Here is a 16,854-nt window from a genome sequence, read left to right as displayed (position 1 = left end):
TAAAGATCGGGGATTGTGCCGATCACATAGTGATCGTGTACACGATCCCGATCACGAGCTTTCCTGAGAAGCTCGTGTTACAGATCGGGTCCAGGGGCTGTAAAAAAAAAAACCACATTATTAAAAAAACATTATGATCATACTTACAGGTCCCGCAACGCGTCCTGCAGACTCTTTCTCCCGGCCGCTGCTTCCACGTCCGATCATTGCTGTGCCCCCCCAGTAACAACCACTGCCTAAAGGACCATCCATGACGTGTCATAGCCATGTGACCAGTCTGGTGTGAATGTTGTACAGATATTGGATTTCAGACTGGTCACATGGCTATGACATCATTGAAGGTCCTGTTAACTGAACTTTGACTGTCATTGTGCGAGTGTCGCATCACATCACGGCGCACACTCTCCTGACAGGAGCACTCGACTGCATGTATTTCCATGGAGCTGAGGCACTCCTGTCCAGAAAGTGTCAGGCTTTGCGGGGTGATAAAATGTGAGACGCAAGTGGAATCATCCCCTCACTGTCAGCCTGCTTCTCGCTCTGTACAGAGAGATGCAGCAGAGCTGACAATGCTCTCTATGCTTCTCTCTCCGTAGAGACACTTGTCTTTACAGAGTGATGAAGCAGAGTTGACATTGCTGTCCCTGTGGACTACGTCAGACTAAGGATTTTTTTCTAATAAAGATGGAGTCTCTAAATGTTTTTTGTTTAATTTCTAATAACAATTTTTTTTCTATGCATTGCATTTTTTTACTGTTTACTAGAAATTCATGGTGGCCATGTCTAATTTGGTGTGACACCATGAATTTCGGGCTTAGTACCATCTGAGACAGGCAGCTGGGGGTTGGGATTGTCCATAGCCCGCAGCCAGCCCTGGAAATGGCGCATTGTTTCTTAGTGCCATTTCCAGGCGCTTTACCCGGCTCGTCCAGCGCCCCAGATGGCGCTGGCATGCTGGGTAATAAAGGGGTTAATACCAGCTTTGTATTCTCAGATGGTACTAAACCCGAAATTCATGATGTCATGCCAAATTAGACATGGCCACCATAAATTTCTAATCTCGATCCCAATCTCGATCTTTACAAAATGTTTGGGCGAGGCTCCCGATCCTGATCATCGGGGGGGAATCGCCCATCACTACCCATCACTAACTGGGAGATAAACAGGTGAAATTAGGGTTTGAAATTTTCAATCACAGAATGGGAGAACAATAAAGTATGAGTCGCTGACCTGTTTTATTTAAATATCAATGATCTATCAAAGTCTGATCATCACAACACCTTTGTGGAAGTGTATTATGGCACAAACAAAGGGAATTTCCGAGGATGACAGAAGAAAAGTTGTTTTATGCCCATCAGGCTGGAAAGGGTTACAAATTGGGATGATCTAATACCTCAAATACTCAGCTTCGCGAATATCCGATGAATAGGTCGCCACTATGGGAATATTCGATGCACAATGTAAGTCTATGGGTAGCTTGAATAGTTCCGAATAGTTGTTATTCGGGTTTCCTATAGACCTAAGGCCACTTCACACATAACGAGATTGTGAATGAGATCGTTGCTACGTCACAGTTTCTGTGACGCAACAACGACTTTACTAGCGATCTCATCATGTTTGACATGTACCAACGATCCGCCCCCTGCTGTGAAATCGTAGGTTGATGCTGAACAGCCTGGGCCATTTTTGGCTCGTTGGAGTCCTGCTGGGCAGGATGGATCTGTATGTTTGACACCTACCTACGATTTCGTTAACGACCTAGATTAGAACTTTAGTGTGGCACGTAGGCGTGTAGTTGCGTCCCCGTTTCCACGCCCCCTCTGCACCGATTGGTTGGCGCTCATAAACACTCGGGAACGAAGGAGGGATGAATCCGGGTGCAGATGCAGCTTCGATCCGAAAAGCAAGCAAGCAACCGGGTACAAAGTATGAATGAATCAGGGCGGAGTCGCAGGTTCTATTCTCAAAGCAAAGCTCAAAAGAAGTGACAAAGGATCACGCGATACAAAAGTTACCTTTTAGGCCCGCCCAATCAGAATGCAGTATTGGCCACCAATCGGAGCGGAGGGGTGTGGAAAAGGCAACGCAAATGCGCGCCTACGTGGCTCACTGCGTTTCTCTACGCCCCTAATCGAGATCAGAATCGTTACCACAGCTGTTGTGTGACAGGGTCCCGACGATTTACAAGATCGTTATATGGGTCGCATGCTCGTTCCTAAAGTCGGTGTGTGTGACACCTCACTTACGATTTCACCAATGACTCAGCAACGATCCGGGAACTGTGACGTAGTAGCGATCTCGTTCACGATCTCGTTATGTGTGACTGGACCTTTACATTGCACATAGAATAGTCAAATAGCGGCGACTTATTCGGAAAATGTTTGCGAAGCCGAATATTTGAGGTATTCGATCATCCCTAGTTACAAACCATCTCTAATGAGTTCGGGGGTCCAGTAATCCATAGTCAGACAGATTGTGCTTGAATGGAAAAAAATTCAAGACCATGACTTCCCTCCTCAGTAATGCTTGACTAAAAAAGATTACTCAGAGAGTAAGGTAAATAATAGTCTGCAATGTCACAAAAGGAACCCAGGGTAACCTCTAAGCAACAAAAGGCCTCTCTCACATTAAGTAATAATGGCAGAATTGCAAAGAGACAGAGGTGGTAGTATTATAGTTTGAACCCGTTTTGCTGCATCTTGACAATGAATTATGATTTTTTTTCAGCAACTTCTAGAGGAAAATGTCAGGACATCTGTCCATGAACTGAATGTAAAGAGAACATGGGTCCCGCAGAAAGACAACAACTCAAAGCACTAAAGGCACAAGGTACAAAGGAATTGTTAAAAAAAGATTAAAGGTAAACTTTTGGAATACCCAAGTGTCACGAGGTATGTAACAATGGAACAGGGACTCCTAGGCTGATCCTAAGACTGGAGCACCTGCGTTGTCCCTTTTCTCAACGGTAGGGGCAATGGTAGCCAGGATCAAGGCTCCAGCGTTACCCTGTCTCCTGTTTGAGCACTGCTACTACGCCACCCCCACTGAGTGGGCTGGACACCTAGTAATGAAAAACCCCAGAAATAGACACAGATAAGGTAAACAAAAACTTGTGCACACTGCACTCAAACACAAAAAAGGGACACTATGAACTGGTGAGCAACGCAAAAGGGGTTGACAAGAAACGCAAACTGGAGAACGCACACACCACACAGAACTGCAACTTGTAGATCACCATAGGACTGGATAACCACTGGAACCGAGGAAGCAAAGGCTATTCGTCATGATCATCTCCCTGCATGTTGAGACTAGTGACAGCCTTTGGGCTGGAGCATCTCATCTGGCTCTCTTCATTTAAATGGGTTTCACTTCTCTTGGCATTGAAGTGGTTAAGTGCTTTCTATTGCAGATTTTCCAAAAACAGTTCCTTGTTGAGTGATCAGCTGCACTTAATAAGTAGTCACATGTTACATCTCGTGGCTCTCCTGAGGCAAGGACTGAGGCAGTCTCCCATTCCTTGCCTGCCACGAGCACTCCTGCTCAGCAGCGCCGAAGGTCTGCCAGACTGCGCAGTGTGCAGGAGATACCTTCTCAGAGAGGCAGCAGAAGGGTGACACCTAGTGGTTCTCCTGTTACAAGGAGTGAAGCAGTCTCCCATTCCTGGCCTGCCGCAGACCCTCCTGCTCAGCGGCCCTGAAGGTCTGCGAGGCTGCGCAATGTGCAGAGGTTTACTGCTCAGGGAAGCAGTGAGATTCCCGTTATCTCTGCACATTGTGAGACCGAGGATCCCGCCTCTATTTCCCAGAGGCAGGAGGGTGAGCATGTGCAATGCGTGGTGGGTCCTGATTCGCTCACTGACGTCACACGGCTTGATGACAAGGCTGGTGACGTGGTGAATCCTGACTGGCCAGGCTGGGACGTCGTGGACCCTGATTGGGTCAAGTCTGTCATCTCCGCCTCGCGCCCGCCCTCGGGTGGAGCTGCACCTCCTTAAAAGCTCCCCCTGCCATCATGGCGGCGCGCGACCGTCCTTCTATGTTTGGATGTCTGGCAGCGTGCTGCCATGCCACTGCTCAGGCATTACTGTCTCTTGTGGGCTTGGCCCTTGCTGCTTAGGCAGTACCTCATTTGCAGGCCGTGTTCCTCCCTTGCTGCTCCGGCAGTATCCCCTTCAACAGGCCGTGTTCCTGTCCCAGGTGAGCTCCTCAAGTCTCCACCGGACTCACCTGGTTATTGAAATCACACGTGCGTGGGCACCTCTGTGCTACCCTCGTGCCATATTCTCGTGACTTCCACTGGCACACGTGCGTGGGCACCTCTGTGCTTCCCCGTGCAACAGGTACACCGAGCCGTGAGATCCGTGCCATACAACCCTCAGGGGTTAGGGCAGATCGGTGTACATAGATCGTCTGTGACATTCCAGACGATCGCTAGCAGCAACCCGCTCACTCTTCACCCACCATAGCGGCGGTCCCTTACACCGCACAGTGGACCTTGACCGGCGGAAGCTGTCCATTTCCCATCTTGGCACGCTTCCCCGGGTCCCCCTCGTAACATTACGGTCGCGCCAAAGGTCTGGCTATGGCTGAAGAGCAGCAGCAGTTGCTGCGTTATGTGCAGCAGTTGGAGTCACGATTGGCAGCAGTGGAGCAGTCTTCCTCCGATAAGACTACTCTTACGACAGTCGCCACCCAGGCGGCTACCCAGGCTGTGCTATTGGGCGGAAGGTCTCCTCGCCTTGCGCTTCCAGAGCGCTTTAGGGGCAACAGCTCTGAGTGCCGTGGTTTTATAAACCAGGTTACCACCTACTTAGAGCTGTCCGCGACTCTTTACGCTACCGAGAAGGCGAGGGTAGCCTTCGTCCAGTCCCTGCTCACAGGGAGAGCGCTGAAGTGGTCCACGCCGTTGTGGGAGCGCGGAGATCGGGTGGTGAATAACTTAACAGCTTATCTTGGGGCCATGAGAATGGTGTTCCTCGGGCCTCAAGTCACCCACGACTCCGCACTGCGCCTCCTACGACTTCGGCAAGGGTCCGCTTCAGTCAGGGACTTTGCGGTACACTTTAGGACACTTGCCGCAGAGCTAGACTGGCCGGATAAGGTCCTTGTCCCTGTGTTTTGGGAGGGCCTGGCAGGGTTTGTCAAAGACGCACTGGCCACGCGTGAGGTGCCTGCCACTTTAGAGTCCTTGATTCAGGTTGCCTCTCGCATAGGCATCCGCCAGGCGGAGCGAAGGCTCGAGGTCTCTTCAGCACCCACGTCTTCTCGGCCTAAAAAGCGTCTGCCCCCCGTCTTCCATCAGACAGGTCTCCCAGCCAGTCCTGTAGGCGACTCCGTGGAGTCAATGGAGGTGTCCAAGGTGGTCTCCTCTGCCCCAGGTTCTCGGTCTTGTGTCATCTGCTTTTCCTGTGGGCAGAGGGGACACATAGCTACCCGATGTCCCAAAACCGTCGGGAAAAGACAGCGTCTAGTTTCTATCAGAGGGGGGACTCTAGACGCTACCTCTCCCTCTAGGTTGACTATCAGCGCCCAGTTGCAGTTCGGCACTACTCTCTTCTCTGCCCTGGCTTGCTTGGACTTAGGCGCTGAAGGCAATTTCATCTCGACCTCCCTGACAACCCGATACTCAGTTCCCCTGGTTCTGTTGCTCAAGCCACTCAGGGTTCTGGTAGTCGACGGGTCCATACTACTCGATCCTATCACCCAGATCACCATCCCTCTCAGGATGGATGTACCACCGGGACACCATGAGCAGGTGTCCTTCCTGGTGCTTCCAGGGGGGACGGATGAGATCCTACTGGGCCTTCCCTGGTTGAGACAGCATGCTCCTATACTCAACTGGGCAACAGGGGAGATCTCATCCTGGGCAGGATCCTGTAGAGAGCACCTCGTGACTACCGAACCACCCGCTACCATTAGGTCGGTAGGGTCCTCAGGGAATACAGAGGGGCCGGGTTTACCGACACCTTATGAGGCCTACAGGGATGTCTTTTCAAAAAGGGCGGCAGATACTCTTCCTCCCCACCGGCCATATGATTGCCGAATAGACCTGAAGCCAGGCTCCGAGCCCCCTAGGGGCAGAGTGTATCCACTCTCTGCGCCAGAGACGGAGGCTATGTCCAAATATATTCAGGACAGCCTGGCGAAGGGGTTCATTCGCAAGTCTATTTCACCGGCTGGTGCAGGGTTCTTTTTTGTGCAGAAGAAGGAAGGGGATCTGCGCCCCTGTATCGATTACAGGGGATTAAATGCAATCACGATCAAGAACAAATACCCTTTGCCCCTCATTACTGAGCTATTTGATCGATTCCGCGGGGCAAAGGTCTTCACAAAGCTGGATCTACGCGGGGCGTATAATCTAGTGCGAGTCCGAAAGGGTGATGAGTGGAAGACCGCCTTTAACACCAGGGACGGTCACTACGAGTATCTAGTAATGCCCTTCGGACTCTGCAATGCCCCCGCCGTATTTCAAGACTTTGTGAATGACATTTTCCGGGATTTGTATCTTTCCGTGGTTGCATACCTGGATGACATTCTTATCTTCTCCCCCGATCTTACCACCCATCGGAGGGATGTCATCCGAGTACTTAAGAGGCTCCGTACCCCTTCGCTATATGCTAAGCTGGAAAAGTGCGTTTTTGAACAGGAATCCTTGCCGTTCCTGGGGTACATCGTGTCCAGTCAGGGGTTAGCAATGGATCCGGGGAAGTTGGAGACAGTGATGAACTGGCCTGAGCCCCGCTCGCTGAAGGCGATCCAGCGATTCTTGGGGTTTATCAATTATTATCGCCAGTTCATTCCCAACTTCTCGACGGTGGCAGCACCCATCATTGCCCTTACCCGCAAGGGCGCTAATCCCAAAGCATGGACACGAGAAACGGTAGAGGCATTTCACACTCTCAAAACTCACTTCTCCAGAGCTCCCATCCTTCATCGTCCAGACATCTCCAAACCCTTCCTACTGGAGGTAGACGCCTCTTTGGTCGGTGCAGGTGCAGTCCTGTACCAGAAAAACGAACGAGGAAGGAAGCATCCTTGTTTCTTTTTCTCCAAGACCTTTTCTCCGGCCGAGAGGAACTACTCCATAGGGGATAGGGAGTTACTGGCGATGAAACTAGCATTCCAGGAATGGCGGCATCTCCTGGAGGGTGCAAAGCATCCATTTGAGGTATTTTCTGACCACAAAAATCTCACATACCTCCAGACAGCACAACGCCTGAACCCAAGGCAGGCCCATTGGTCTTTATTCTTCTCCCGGTTCCGCTTTATTATCCGCCACCTGGCCGGTGAGAAGAACGTACGGGCCGATGCCTTGTCACGTTGTATGGTTGTGTTGGAGGAGGACGAGGAGGAGCCTCGTCTTATACTACCCCCGGACAGCTTGAGGATGGTCACTCCCACTTCTTTGGACCAGGTGCCACCTGGAAAGACCCTCGTTCCCCCTGAACTACGGAACGAGGTGCTATCGTGGGCCCATGCCTCCAAGGTTGGGGGTCACTTCGGGGTCAAAAGGACCAGAGACCTGGTGACCAGGCATTATTGGTGGCCGAGACTACCCCAGGACATACAGGAGTATGTGGGAGCCTGTATGTCGTGTGCTCGGAATAAGCCGTCCCGGCAGAGACCGGCAGGTCTTCTTCACCCACTGCCAGTGCCGGATCGTCCCTGGGAAGTGGTAGGGATGGACTTCCTGGGAGATCTGCCCAAGTCAGCAGGGCACAGGGTCGTATGGGTCATCACGGACCACTTCTCTAAAATGGTCCACTTGGTGCCTCTCCCACGACTCCCGACGTCACGTGCTCTCGCCACCTTGTTCATTCGGCATGTATTTAGGTTGCATGGCATGCCTGACAAGGTGGTGAGCGACCGGGGTCCCCAGTTCGCGTCTCGCTTCTGGAGAGAGCTCTGTAAGCTCCTGCAGATAGAGCTGAACATCTCCTCCGCATACCATCCCGAGACCAATGGACTAGTGGAGAGGACTAATCAGACCTTGGTAACTTACCTCCGCCATTTCATCTCCGCGCACCACGACAACTGGGCTAACCTCCTTCCTTGGGCCGAATTTGCCATTAACAATTCGGTCCATGAATCCTCTGGCCAGACTCCGTTCCTACTCAATAACGGACAACATCCCAGAATCCCGGTTCCGATGCCCATTACGTCACCCGATACTAGAGTGGAGGATTGGGCGACCAAGGCCCGGGAGATCTGGGATGACACCCAAGAGGCTCTTAAAAGGGCTAAAGACCGGATGGTGACAACGGCTGATGTTCGCTGCCGCCCTGCACCATCCTTCGCCCCTGGTGACCTAGTATGGCTGTCCTCTAAGAATGTTAACCTACGGGTACAGGCAGCCAAATTCGCCCCTAGGTATCTGGGTCCGTTAGGTATCTGGGTCCGTTTAAAGTACTACAGCAGGTAAACCCAGTGGCATATCGACTCCATCTCCCTCCACGCTGGGCTATAGCCAACACCTTTCACGTGTCCCTCCTGAAACCCGTACGACTTAATAAATTCTCGGGGTCCCTGCCGGCTCAAACCGACTTCCCGTCCGACGACCCTGAGGTGGCAAAACTTGTGGAGACAAGTCATACAGGGCAAGAGGTACTACCTCGTGGAGTGGGCCGGCCGTGGTCCGGAGCATAGATCCTGGGAGTTGGAGGATCATATCCGCGCCCCGGGTTTGATAGCGGCCTTCGAGCACGGACAGGGGGGGGGCCTAGACGGGGGGGTAATGTTACATCTCGTGGCTCTCCTGAGGCAAGGACTGAGGCAGTCTCCCATTCCTTGCCTGCCACGAGCACTCCTGCTCAGCAGCGCCGAAGGTCTGCCAGACTGCGCAGTGTGCAGGAGATACCTTCTCAGAGAGGCAGCAGAAGGGTGACACCTAGTGGTTCTCCTGTTACAAGGAGTGAAGCGGTCTCCCATTCCTGGCCTGCCGCAGACCCTCCTGCTCAGCGGCCCTGAAGGTCTGCGAGGCTGCGCAATGTGCAGAGGTTTACTGCTCAGGGAAGCAGTGAGATTCCCGTTATCTCTGCACATTGTGAGACCGAGGATCCCGCCTCTATTTCCAAGAGGCAGGAGGGTGAGCATGTGCAATGCGTGGTGCGTCCTGATTCGCTCACTGACGTCACACGGCTTGATGACAAGGCTGGTGACGTGGTGAATCCTGACTGGCCAGGCTGGGACGTCGTGGACCCTGATTGGGTCAAGTCCGTCATCTCCGCCTCGCGCCCGCCCTCGGGTGGAGCTGCACCTCCTTAAAAGCTCCCCCTGCCATCATGGCGGCGCGCGACCGTCCTTCTATGTTTGGATGTCTGGCAGCGTGCTGCCACGCCACTGCTCAGGCATTACTGTCTCTTGTGGGCTTGGCCCTTGCTGCTTAGGCAGTACCTCGTTTGCAGGCCGTGTTCCTGCCTTGCTGCTCCGGCAGTATCCCCTTCAACGGGCCATGTTCCTGTCCCAGGTGAGCTCCTCAAGTCTCCACCGGACTCACCTGGTTATTGAAAGCACACGTGCGTGGGCACCTCTGTGCTACCCTCGTGCCATATTCTCGTGACTTCCACTGGCACACGTGCGTGGGCACCTCTGTGCTTCCCCGTGCAACAGGTACACCGAGCCGTGAGATCCGTGCCATACAACCCTCACGGGTTAGGGCAGATCAGTGTACATAGATCGTCTGTGACATTCCAGACGATCGCTAGCAGCAACCCGCTCACTCTTCACCCACCATAGCGGCGGTCCCTTACACCGCACAGTGGACCTTGACCGGCGGAAGCTGTCCATTTCCCATCTTGGCACGCTTCCCCGGGTCCCCCTCGTAACAGTCACGCCCTTCAGCTTTAAATAGTGGTGTATCCCAGCATTCCCTGCTGGATATACAAACCCATTTGTTTCTTGTCCTCCTTTGAGGAAGGTTCTGCAAAACTAGTTCCTGTGCTCAGGCTACATCCTTTTGGTTGTTATTTACCCCCTGTCTGTCTTTACTTCCCTGGTGTGTTGTTAATAAAGCAGGGAGGTCTAGTGAAACTCAGCTGCCAGGGTGACTAGGATCTTTTTAGGTTCCCTGGTTCCTGTTCGGTGACAGTTGCGGGGACTGGTGAGGTGAGAAGGGACAGTTGTAGGTGAAGTTAGGGGGGACCCACCTACCCCTCTCACTAGTTCCAGGGCCTCCCATTGTTTGTGTGTCCCCGGTATCAACCTTTCTTCTGGTGTGCTTCAGACTCATATTGGTCTGAACATGCTCGCAACACCTGTTACGTGACACTATTCAGCCCCAGAATCCAGAACCTTATAAAGGCTGGCAATTAGCAGCCAGAGCTCCCAACAGACGATCACAGGCCAGCAAAAAATAAAGGGAACCTGTCACCAGATTTGGGGCCTATAAGCTGAGGCCACCACCAGTAGGCCTCATATACAGTATATTAGAATGCTGTATATAAGAGCCCAGACCGCTGTGTATGTAAAAATCACTTTATAATACCTAAATGGTCACTGTGGTGGAGTTGGGTCATATGGGCGTCTCTGTTCTCTGGTACCGGCATCTCCTCTTTCGGCCATCATCCTTCTTCTGAAGCCAGGGTGCATGACGCATCCTATGTCGCCCACACTTGCTGGCATTGAGGTCCTGCGCAGGCTCACTTTGATCTGCCCTGAACAGGGCAGGTCAAAGTATTGTAGTGCGCGGGACTGGCGAGTGTGTATGACGTAGAACGCGTCATGCACACAGGCTTCAGAAAGAGGATGAAAAAGGCCGAAAGAGGAGGCGCCGCAACCGGAGAACAGAGACGCCCATATAACCCAACTCCACCACAGCAACAATTTAGGTAAGTATTATAAAGTGAATTTTACGTTCTACACAGCGTCCTGGGCTTTTGTATCCAGCATGTTAGAATGCTGTATATACGAGTCCACTGGTGGTGGCCGCAGCTTATAGGCCCCAAATCTGCTGACAGGTTCCCTTTAACGCCCGCTGTACTGGAGAGTAGTGAAGCCAGAACCAGCCGACGCCCAAGCCAGGCTGTGAAACTAAAGAAACTATGGCTGTTTGTCATACTCTGCAGTGTGAATAGAGTCTGACGTCGCCATTACACTCAGCGAGTGCAACGCTGAACACTGCACCAAGTCAAAGTCCTGACCTTAATCCTATAGACATGTTGTGCAAGGATCTAAAGTGAGCAGTTAATGGGAGAAAATCACTAACTTATCAGAAGTGAAGCTGTTTTGTATTGAGGAATAGGCTAAAATTCCCCTAAGCCCATGTGCAGAACTAATCATCAATTAAGAGAAACATTTAGATGCAGCTAATGCTGCACAAGGGATTTACACCAGATAAAATACTAAAAGCAAAGAGTCACATATTTTTGACATTTCCAGACTTGATATTAAATAATTTTCTTAATTAATAAAATGATAAAGTCTAATATATTGGATTCACTTGTTTATTTTTTTTTCTTTTTCTCTACATTTGTAGAATTTGATGTTGTATTTGGTTTCAATTATGCAGAAATTTGGAAAATTACAAACTTTCAAGCATCACTGTAAGTTTTATTTATTATCTAAGTTATGTTTCAAGGCTTTGAAAGGGTCCAACCACAATCTACAGGGTAGCTACTCACTTCTCTGGTGGCCTAAGAAGAAATCATATGATACGTGTTTATTGAGGGTATGGTTGTAGCGCCTGCCTGGAACCACAGACTCAGACTGGCTGTAACGAACAGGCTAAAGGGAAGGTGCTCAAAAACCAGGACCCCGAGAAACCTGAAAACCTTTAACCCCTATACAGGGATTTGGAATTACACAGGGCCCCAGAGATCGCTACCTGTGGAAGAGATGGAACCAGGAATTGCAGAACAGGGACAAAATCAGGCAGGCAAGGACATAATCAGGAAACCAGGCAGAAATCAAATCCGCATCGGATAGTGAGGTACAAAAATGGCAGTCAGAGAACAGGCAGAGGTCAAAACACAGGAATCACTATACAGAACAGAATGGGAACCAGGAATTCAGAACTATCTCTGGCAGTGACCAGCAAACAGGAGGGGGAATTAGAAGGGTGTGGTGTCTTCCCATTGGCTGTAGCTGAATGGGGTTAACTTCAGCTGGAAGACATATGCTACCTACAGTCAGCCAGTAGTACTGTAGGTCCCAGGGAAACCCAGCTTAGTGGATGAGCAGAGCCTGCGCCGACCAGATCCACTGGCAGTGACTCATCTCCTATCACCAGCATTATTCACAGCGGGAACATGGCGCCGCCTGGTGATCGAAGCAGAAGTCGCAGGAGCAGACTCTGGTGGGGACATGAGAATGGTTTTGCCTTTAAGTATGTGTATATTGAGTCCAAATTTCCACACTATATCTCAATCTCCATATTTTGTTAGTTGCATGTTTCTTTCCTTATTTCAGGTGCATTTTATTCGCATTTTATTCTGCCTGCACTCAAACTATTTTGATGAAATTGTTTTGCAGTGTCAAGTGAATTCAGAAAGTGAGAAGAACTCTTCATAAATTGTGAAGGATGATTAAATAGTTCATCTAAAGCAAAGAGGAACAGAACATTTCTTGAATTAAAAAACAATCCAGAGAATAAAATGTGTTACTTCTTACTTTTGGTAGGAAGAAGCCCTTCAGGGTGACATCTTGAGTAGTCTGATGTGGCAGATTGGTTGGCACAACATTGGCGAATCTCTGAACCTCATGGATTACAGCGTCTGTGTACGGCATGTGTTTACGATGCGCCATCTGAGGCTCAGCCGAACCGATGACCTTTTCAATTTCTTTATGAACATTTTCTGTTATCAAAGAAAGGATTTCCTTATTATCTCCAAAACTTAGCTAAAACTTGATTTTTCAATACTGGTCATATGGAATAATGATTTGTAAGCCCCTTCCATCCACCAACTTTTTTCAGGACACGTGTAATGATAACCCTTGGATGAGTTCTTCTCCTGTTACCTTCAACCATTGTGGTGGCTATTAGGTCAGGGATTCCTATGCAATTATTACGACTCCCTCACATACTTCTCCTTAGTCCTGTTTCACACGTCAGTGAAAAACACAGATGTTTTTCACTGACGTGTCTAGAAACGCATTTTTTTGTGTCGCGAATTACGGCACACGTGGGTTGTCCATGTGCAATCAGTAATCCGTGATCCATTATACCCACCTGTCCCATTCCTGCTGTCCATGGTGCTGAAGTCTCCGACTCTGCTGCATCCACCCCCACTGCCTCTGCTCTCTGCAGCTACTTCCGGGTTAGCTTCGGCTGCATAAATGATTATGCATGCCATAATGAGCCAGACAGGAAGCTGCAGAGAGCTGAGGCTGCACAGAGCGTCGCTGGAGCCGGGTGAGTTGAAAATGCTTTTTATTTTCACTGTTCGTGTTTTTCTGGCACGTGTTTCACGGACAACACCATAGTGTGGTCCGTGTGACATCAATGGTGCAAAAAAAAACCTGATATGTCTCCGTGCGGCAATCACGGACACGCGTGTACACCGCACAGAGACACGGTCAGTGAAAAATCACTGATGTGTGAGCAGACCCATTGATTATAATGGGTCTGCGTATGTCAGTGATTCTGGTATGTCTAAAAACTAGCACATATGTACCAGAATCACTGACGTGTGAAACAGGAGTTATGCCCTCTGCAATGAATGTCATGATTTCTTTTTTACACAGACTTGTCCTTATGGCCTTTTACACACAAACTATGCCAATTCGCTCTTCTTTTTCAGAGAATGCTCTCCGTGCCTTCACTTCAACACAGAAAATGCAACAGCTCCTACTGTATCTCAATCACAAAATAGAAGAATTGCCGGCACTTCCTAATCTTATATTCTGAACTGGTGCAAACTGAACATGACATACCGTACATTATGAAAAATAGCAGTTGCACTCTTTGGCGTGGTAACTGGGCTCAATTAAACTTGGCCAATTTTATTTGCAAAATAACTCATTTTTTTACAAACAGGTTTTTAACTTTTTCATGTTTTCTTTGCAGTAATGCATTTTCATATTCCAATGTTCACCATATACATATCTTTGCTTTTTCTCCTTCCCTCTACGTGAGTGCTGGATGCGTCGCAGGACCTTGTGTAGAATACGCCGGACCTGGAGGGGTATTTGGGGGTTTTAATAAAGTGGTAAAAGAAGGTTTTTATTTTGTCTTTTATTCCAAATAAAGGATTTTTTCAGGTGCATGTGTTTATTTACTTTCACTTACAGGTTAATCATTGGGGGTGTCTCATAGACGCCTGCCATGATTAACCTTGGACTTAGTGGCAGCTATGGGCTGCCATTAACTCCTTATTACCCCGAGTGCCACCACACTAGAACAATTCAGGATGAGCCAGGTAGAGTCCCGGGACTGTCGCATCTAATGGATGCTGCAATTCCGGGTGGCTGCTGGCTGATATTTTTAGGCTGGGTGGTTCCCCATAATGTGGGGCTCCTCATCCTGAGAATACCAGCCTTCAGCCGTGTGGCTTTATCTTGGCTGGTATCAAAATTTGGGGGGACCGAACGTCGTTTTTTTAAATTATTTATTTATTTTACTGCACTACATAGACCCTCCCACCGGTGGCTGTGATTGGTTGCAGTGAAACAGCTGTCACTCAGCATGGGGGCACGTCTGAATGCACAACCAATCATAGGCGCTGGTGGGCGGAGGAATACGAGATGAAATAATGAGCGGCCGGCATTTTCAAAAGCCGGAGAAGCCGCCGGAGCAGTGTGACAGATGTGCAGTGCCGCACTGGTGGTTGGTCAGTGATCGGTGAGTATGAGAGGGGGGGGAGAGGGAGAGACCGACAGAGAAAGAGAGATTGACAGAGTGATCGACAGAGAGATCAACACAGACAGAGAGAGATCGAAAGACCTGCGTATTGTTTGTCAAAAAAGTGATTTATGGAGCTGCTAGCAGCTACTGGACACTGTGTTCAGCCCTTACAAGGACCAGGAAAAGGACAAGGATCTAACAACGCTCTCCCGCACACAATACAGTCTATCTACACCACCAACTCCCTATGGCTGCGTGTTTACAAAATGGCCACTGGCGTATATAGCCCCTATAACGCTGTGCGGTGAAGCCACTCACAGTAACATCACAACAAAGATGGCTGCGGCGTTACTGTGAGCGCAAGCAACATCTGATGTGTTCATTGGCTAGAAAACAGGTGCCAGGAAGTCCAGAAATGAAAATGAAAGTATCGGAGCGGATGTTGTTTTATCTGTCGGATACCGAATGGTGCGGATAGCCTGTTATCCGTCGGATACCGAATAGTGGAGAATACATTCGCTCATCCCGAATAATAGTACATATATTGTTTTAAAACTAAAAAAAAAAATCAAACCCACAGCCTATGTGTTTGGCGGACCATAACGCCTTGGCATTTTAAAGTCATATGGGTAGGGGAAGTTGATATTTAACAGCTATTTGTTTGGGAAGGCAGAGAGTAAAAGATGGCGGAGCCTGAATATTATAGTTTTTGTTCTGCAATATGCTGCAGGATATATGACAAAAAACACAGATTCATCAGCTGTGGTGTGGCGCCCCTGACCTGGTCAGGCACCACTGAGTACTGCACCCATGCTGGGGACAGTACAATACAGGTAATCCAGAAGGCTGACCGAGGTGTGACTACACAGGCGCATAGTGATCAGGTCTCACACATGTACCTTTGAGAGGACCCCTGGGGATCCCAGGAGGGGGCAAAGCCTTCACCTCCACTGGAATAGTGGAGGGGGCCAAAAGCCTCCATCTCCAATAAGGGGTGTGGTAAGAGAGCCTGGTTGCTAGGTGGCGTAGGCAAGAACAGGAGAGGAGGGGCAGTGAGCCGGTTTAGTGCAGAGTTCAGGGGGAGCAGACGTCAGGAGCAGACCCCTGGGGCTGTTGCAGTCTGACAGCGTCCGCGCAGTGGCTACCGACGGGGGAGAACGGTCACCTAGTAGTGCTACCCGAAATCCATCTTCAGCTAAAGAGAGAGCAACGGAGTGGGAAGTAAGGAGACTGCTAGGGAGTTACCAGGCCCAAACGGGTAGTAGGTCCCAGTGCAGGGATAGATCCACCTTTCCTTGCCAAACCTGCTTGAGGGGGCACTTCACACCCCCAAGAACACACTACAGAGTCCGCAGCCACGTAGCCACAGTTAGGGCCCATAGTTCACAGGAGGCAAGCAGCCGGAGTGTCCTGGTCCAGGCTACAAGCAGACGGGCCAAACGAAGGGGAGAGAGGCTTCAGCAACTTCCCTGGGTGACCCCCATAGGGACTAAAAGTCGGGGTTACCCCAAAACGCAAAGGGCTAAGGACGAGTCGGTAGTCACCCTCATCAGTCAGCCTGAAGGACACCTGGTTCCAGCCTGGTTCATCCCAGCTACGCCCGGGTTACTCACCCTGCCATCTAAAGTGAGTAAAACCCCTGAAAGACATTCTGTTTGTGTGGAGTTATTCTGCGCCTTGTGGTTCTACACACCTACACAGGGCCCTGGGGCTTGCCTCACTCTCAGGAGGCTACTCCAACTGACTGCACCTATCATCAGCCCCAGGCACCCTTAATCTGCAGTGGCGGTCCCCACTGACCGCAATTCTGAGAGTGGCGTCACGACAATCCTAGAAGAAGATCTCCTACCTGTGACAGGATCCAGCTGCGTGGAGTCCCTGAAGGTAATGCACCGACACAACACCTGTGGGGCTTCACATCTGGCGTCACGAACAGGATAAGGACTAGACCTGTTCAGACAGGTGACCATGTGCCTGGGCGGTCCGCTTGAAAAATTGGAAGCGCCGCCATATTGCCACCATGAAAAGCGCGCTGAAAAACAACAGCAGCCCGCGCTGGAAGAAGTTACCGCCCAC

At 50.2% G+C, this 16,854-nt stretch overlaps 1 protein-coding gene across 2 annotated transcripts in view; it reads right to left on the bottom strand.

The window, feature by feature from the left end:
* Nucleotides 1–16,854, bottom strand: part of LOC142296994 (cytochrome P450 2C5-like) — a 130,445-nt gene that overhangs the window by 12,335 nt on the left and 101,256 nt on the right. For both annotated transcript variants that reach the window (XM_075341192.1, XM_075341193.1), the window contains one exon: nucleotides 12,606–12,790. In XM_075341192.1, coding sequence (XP_075197307.1) covers nucleotides 12,606–12,790 — 185 coding nt within the window. The remainder of the gene's footprint in view (nucleotides 1–12,605; nucleotides 12,791–16,854) is intronic.

Source organism: Anomaloglossus baeobatrachus, chromosome 3, assembly GCF_048569485.1.
Source record: "Anomaloglossus baeobatrachus isolate aAnoBae1 chromosome 3, aAnoBae1.hap1, whole genome shotgun sequence".
NCBI lineage: Eukaryota > Metazoa > Chordata > Amphibia > Anura > Aromobatidae > Anomaloglossus > Anomaloglossus baeobatrachus.
The sequence above is the reverse complement of the archived record's forward strand: the minus strand, read 5'-3'. Positions and strand labels throughout refer to the sequence as shown.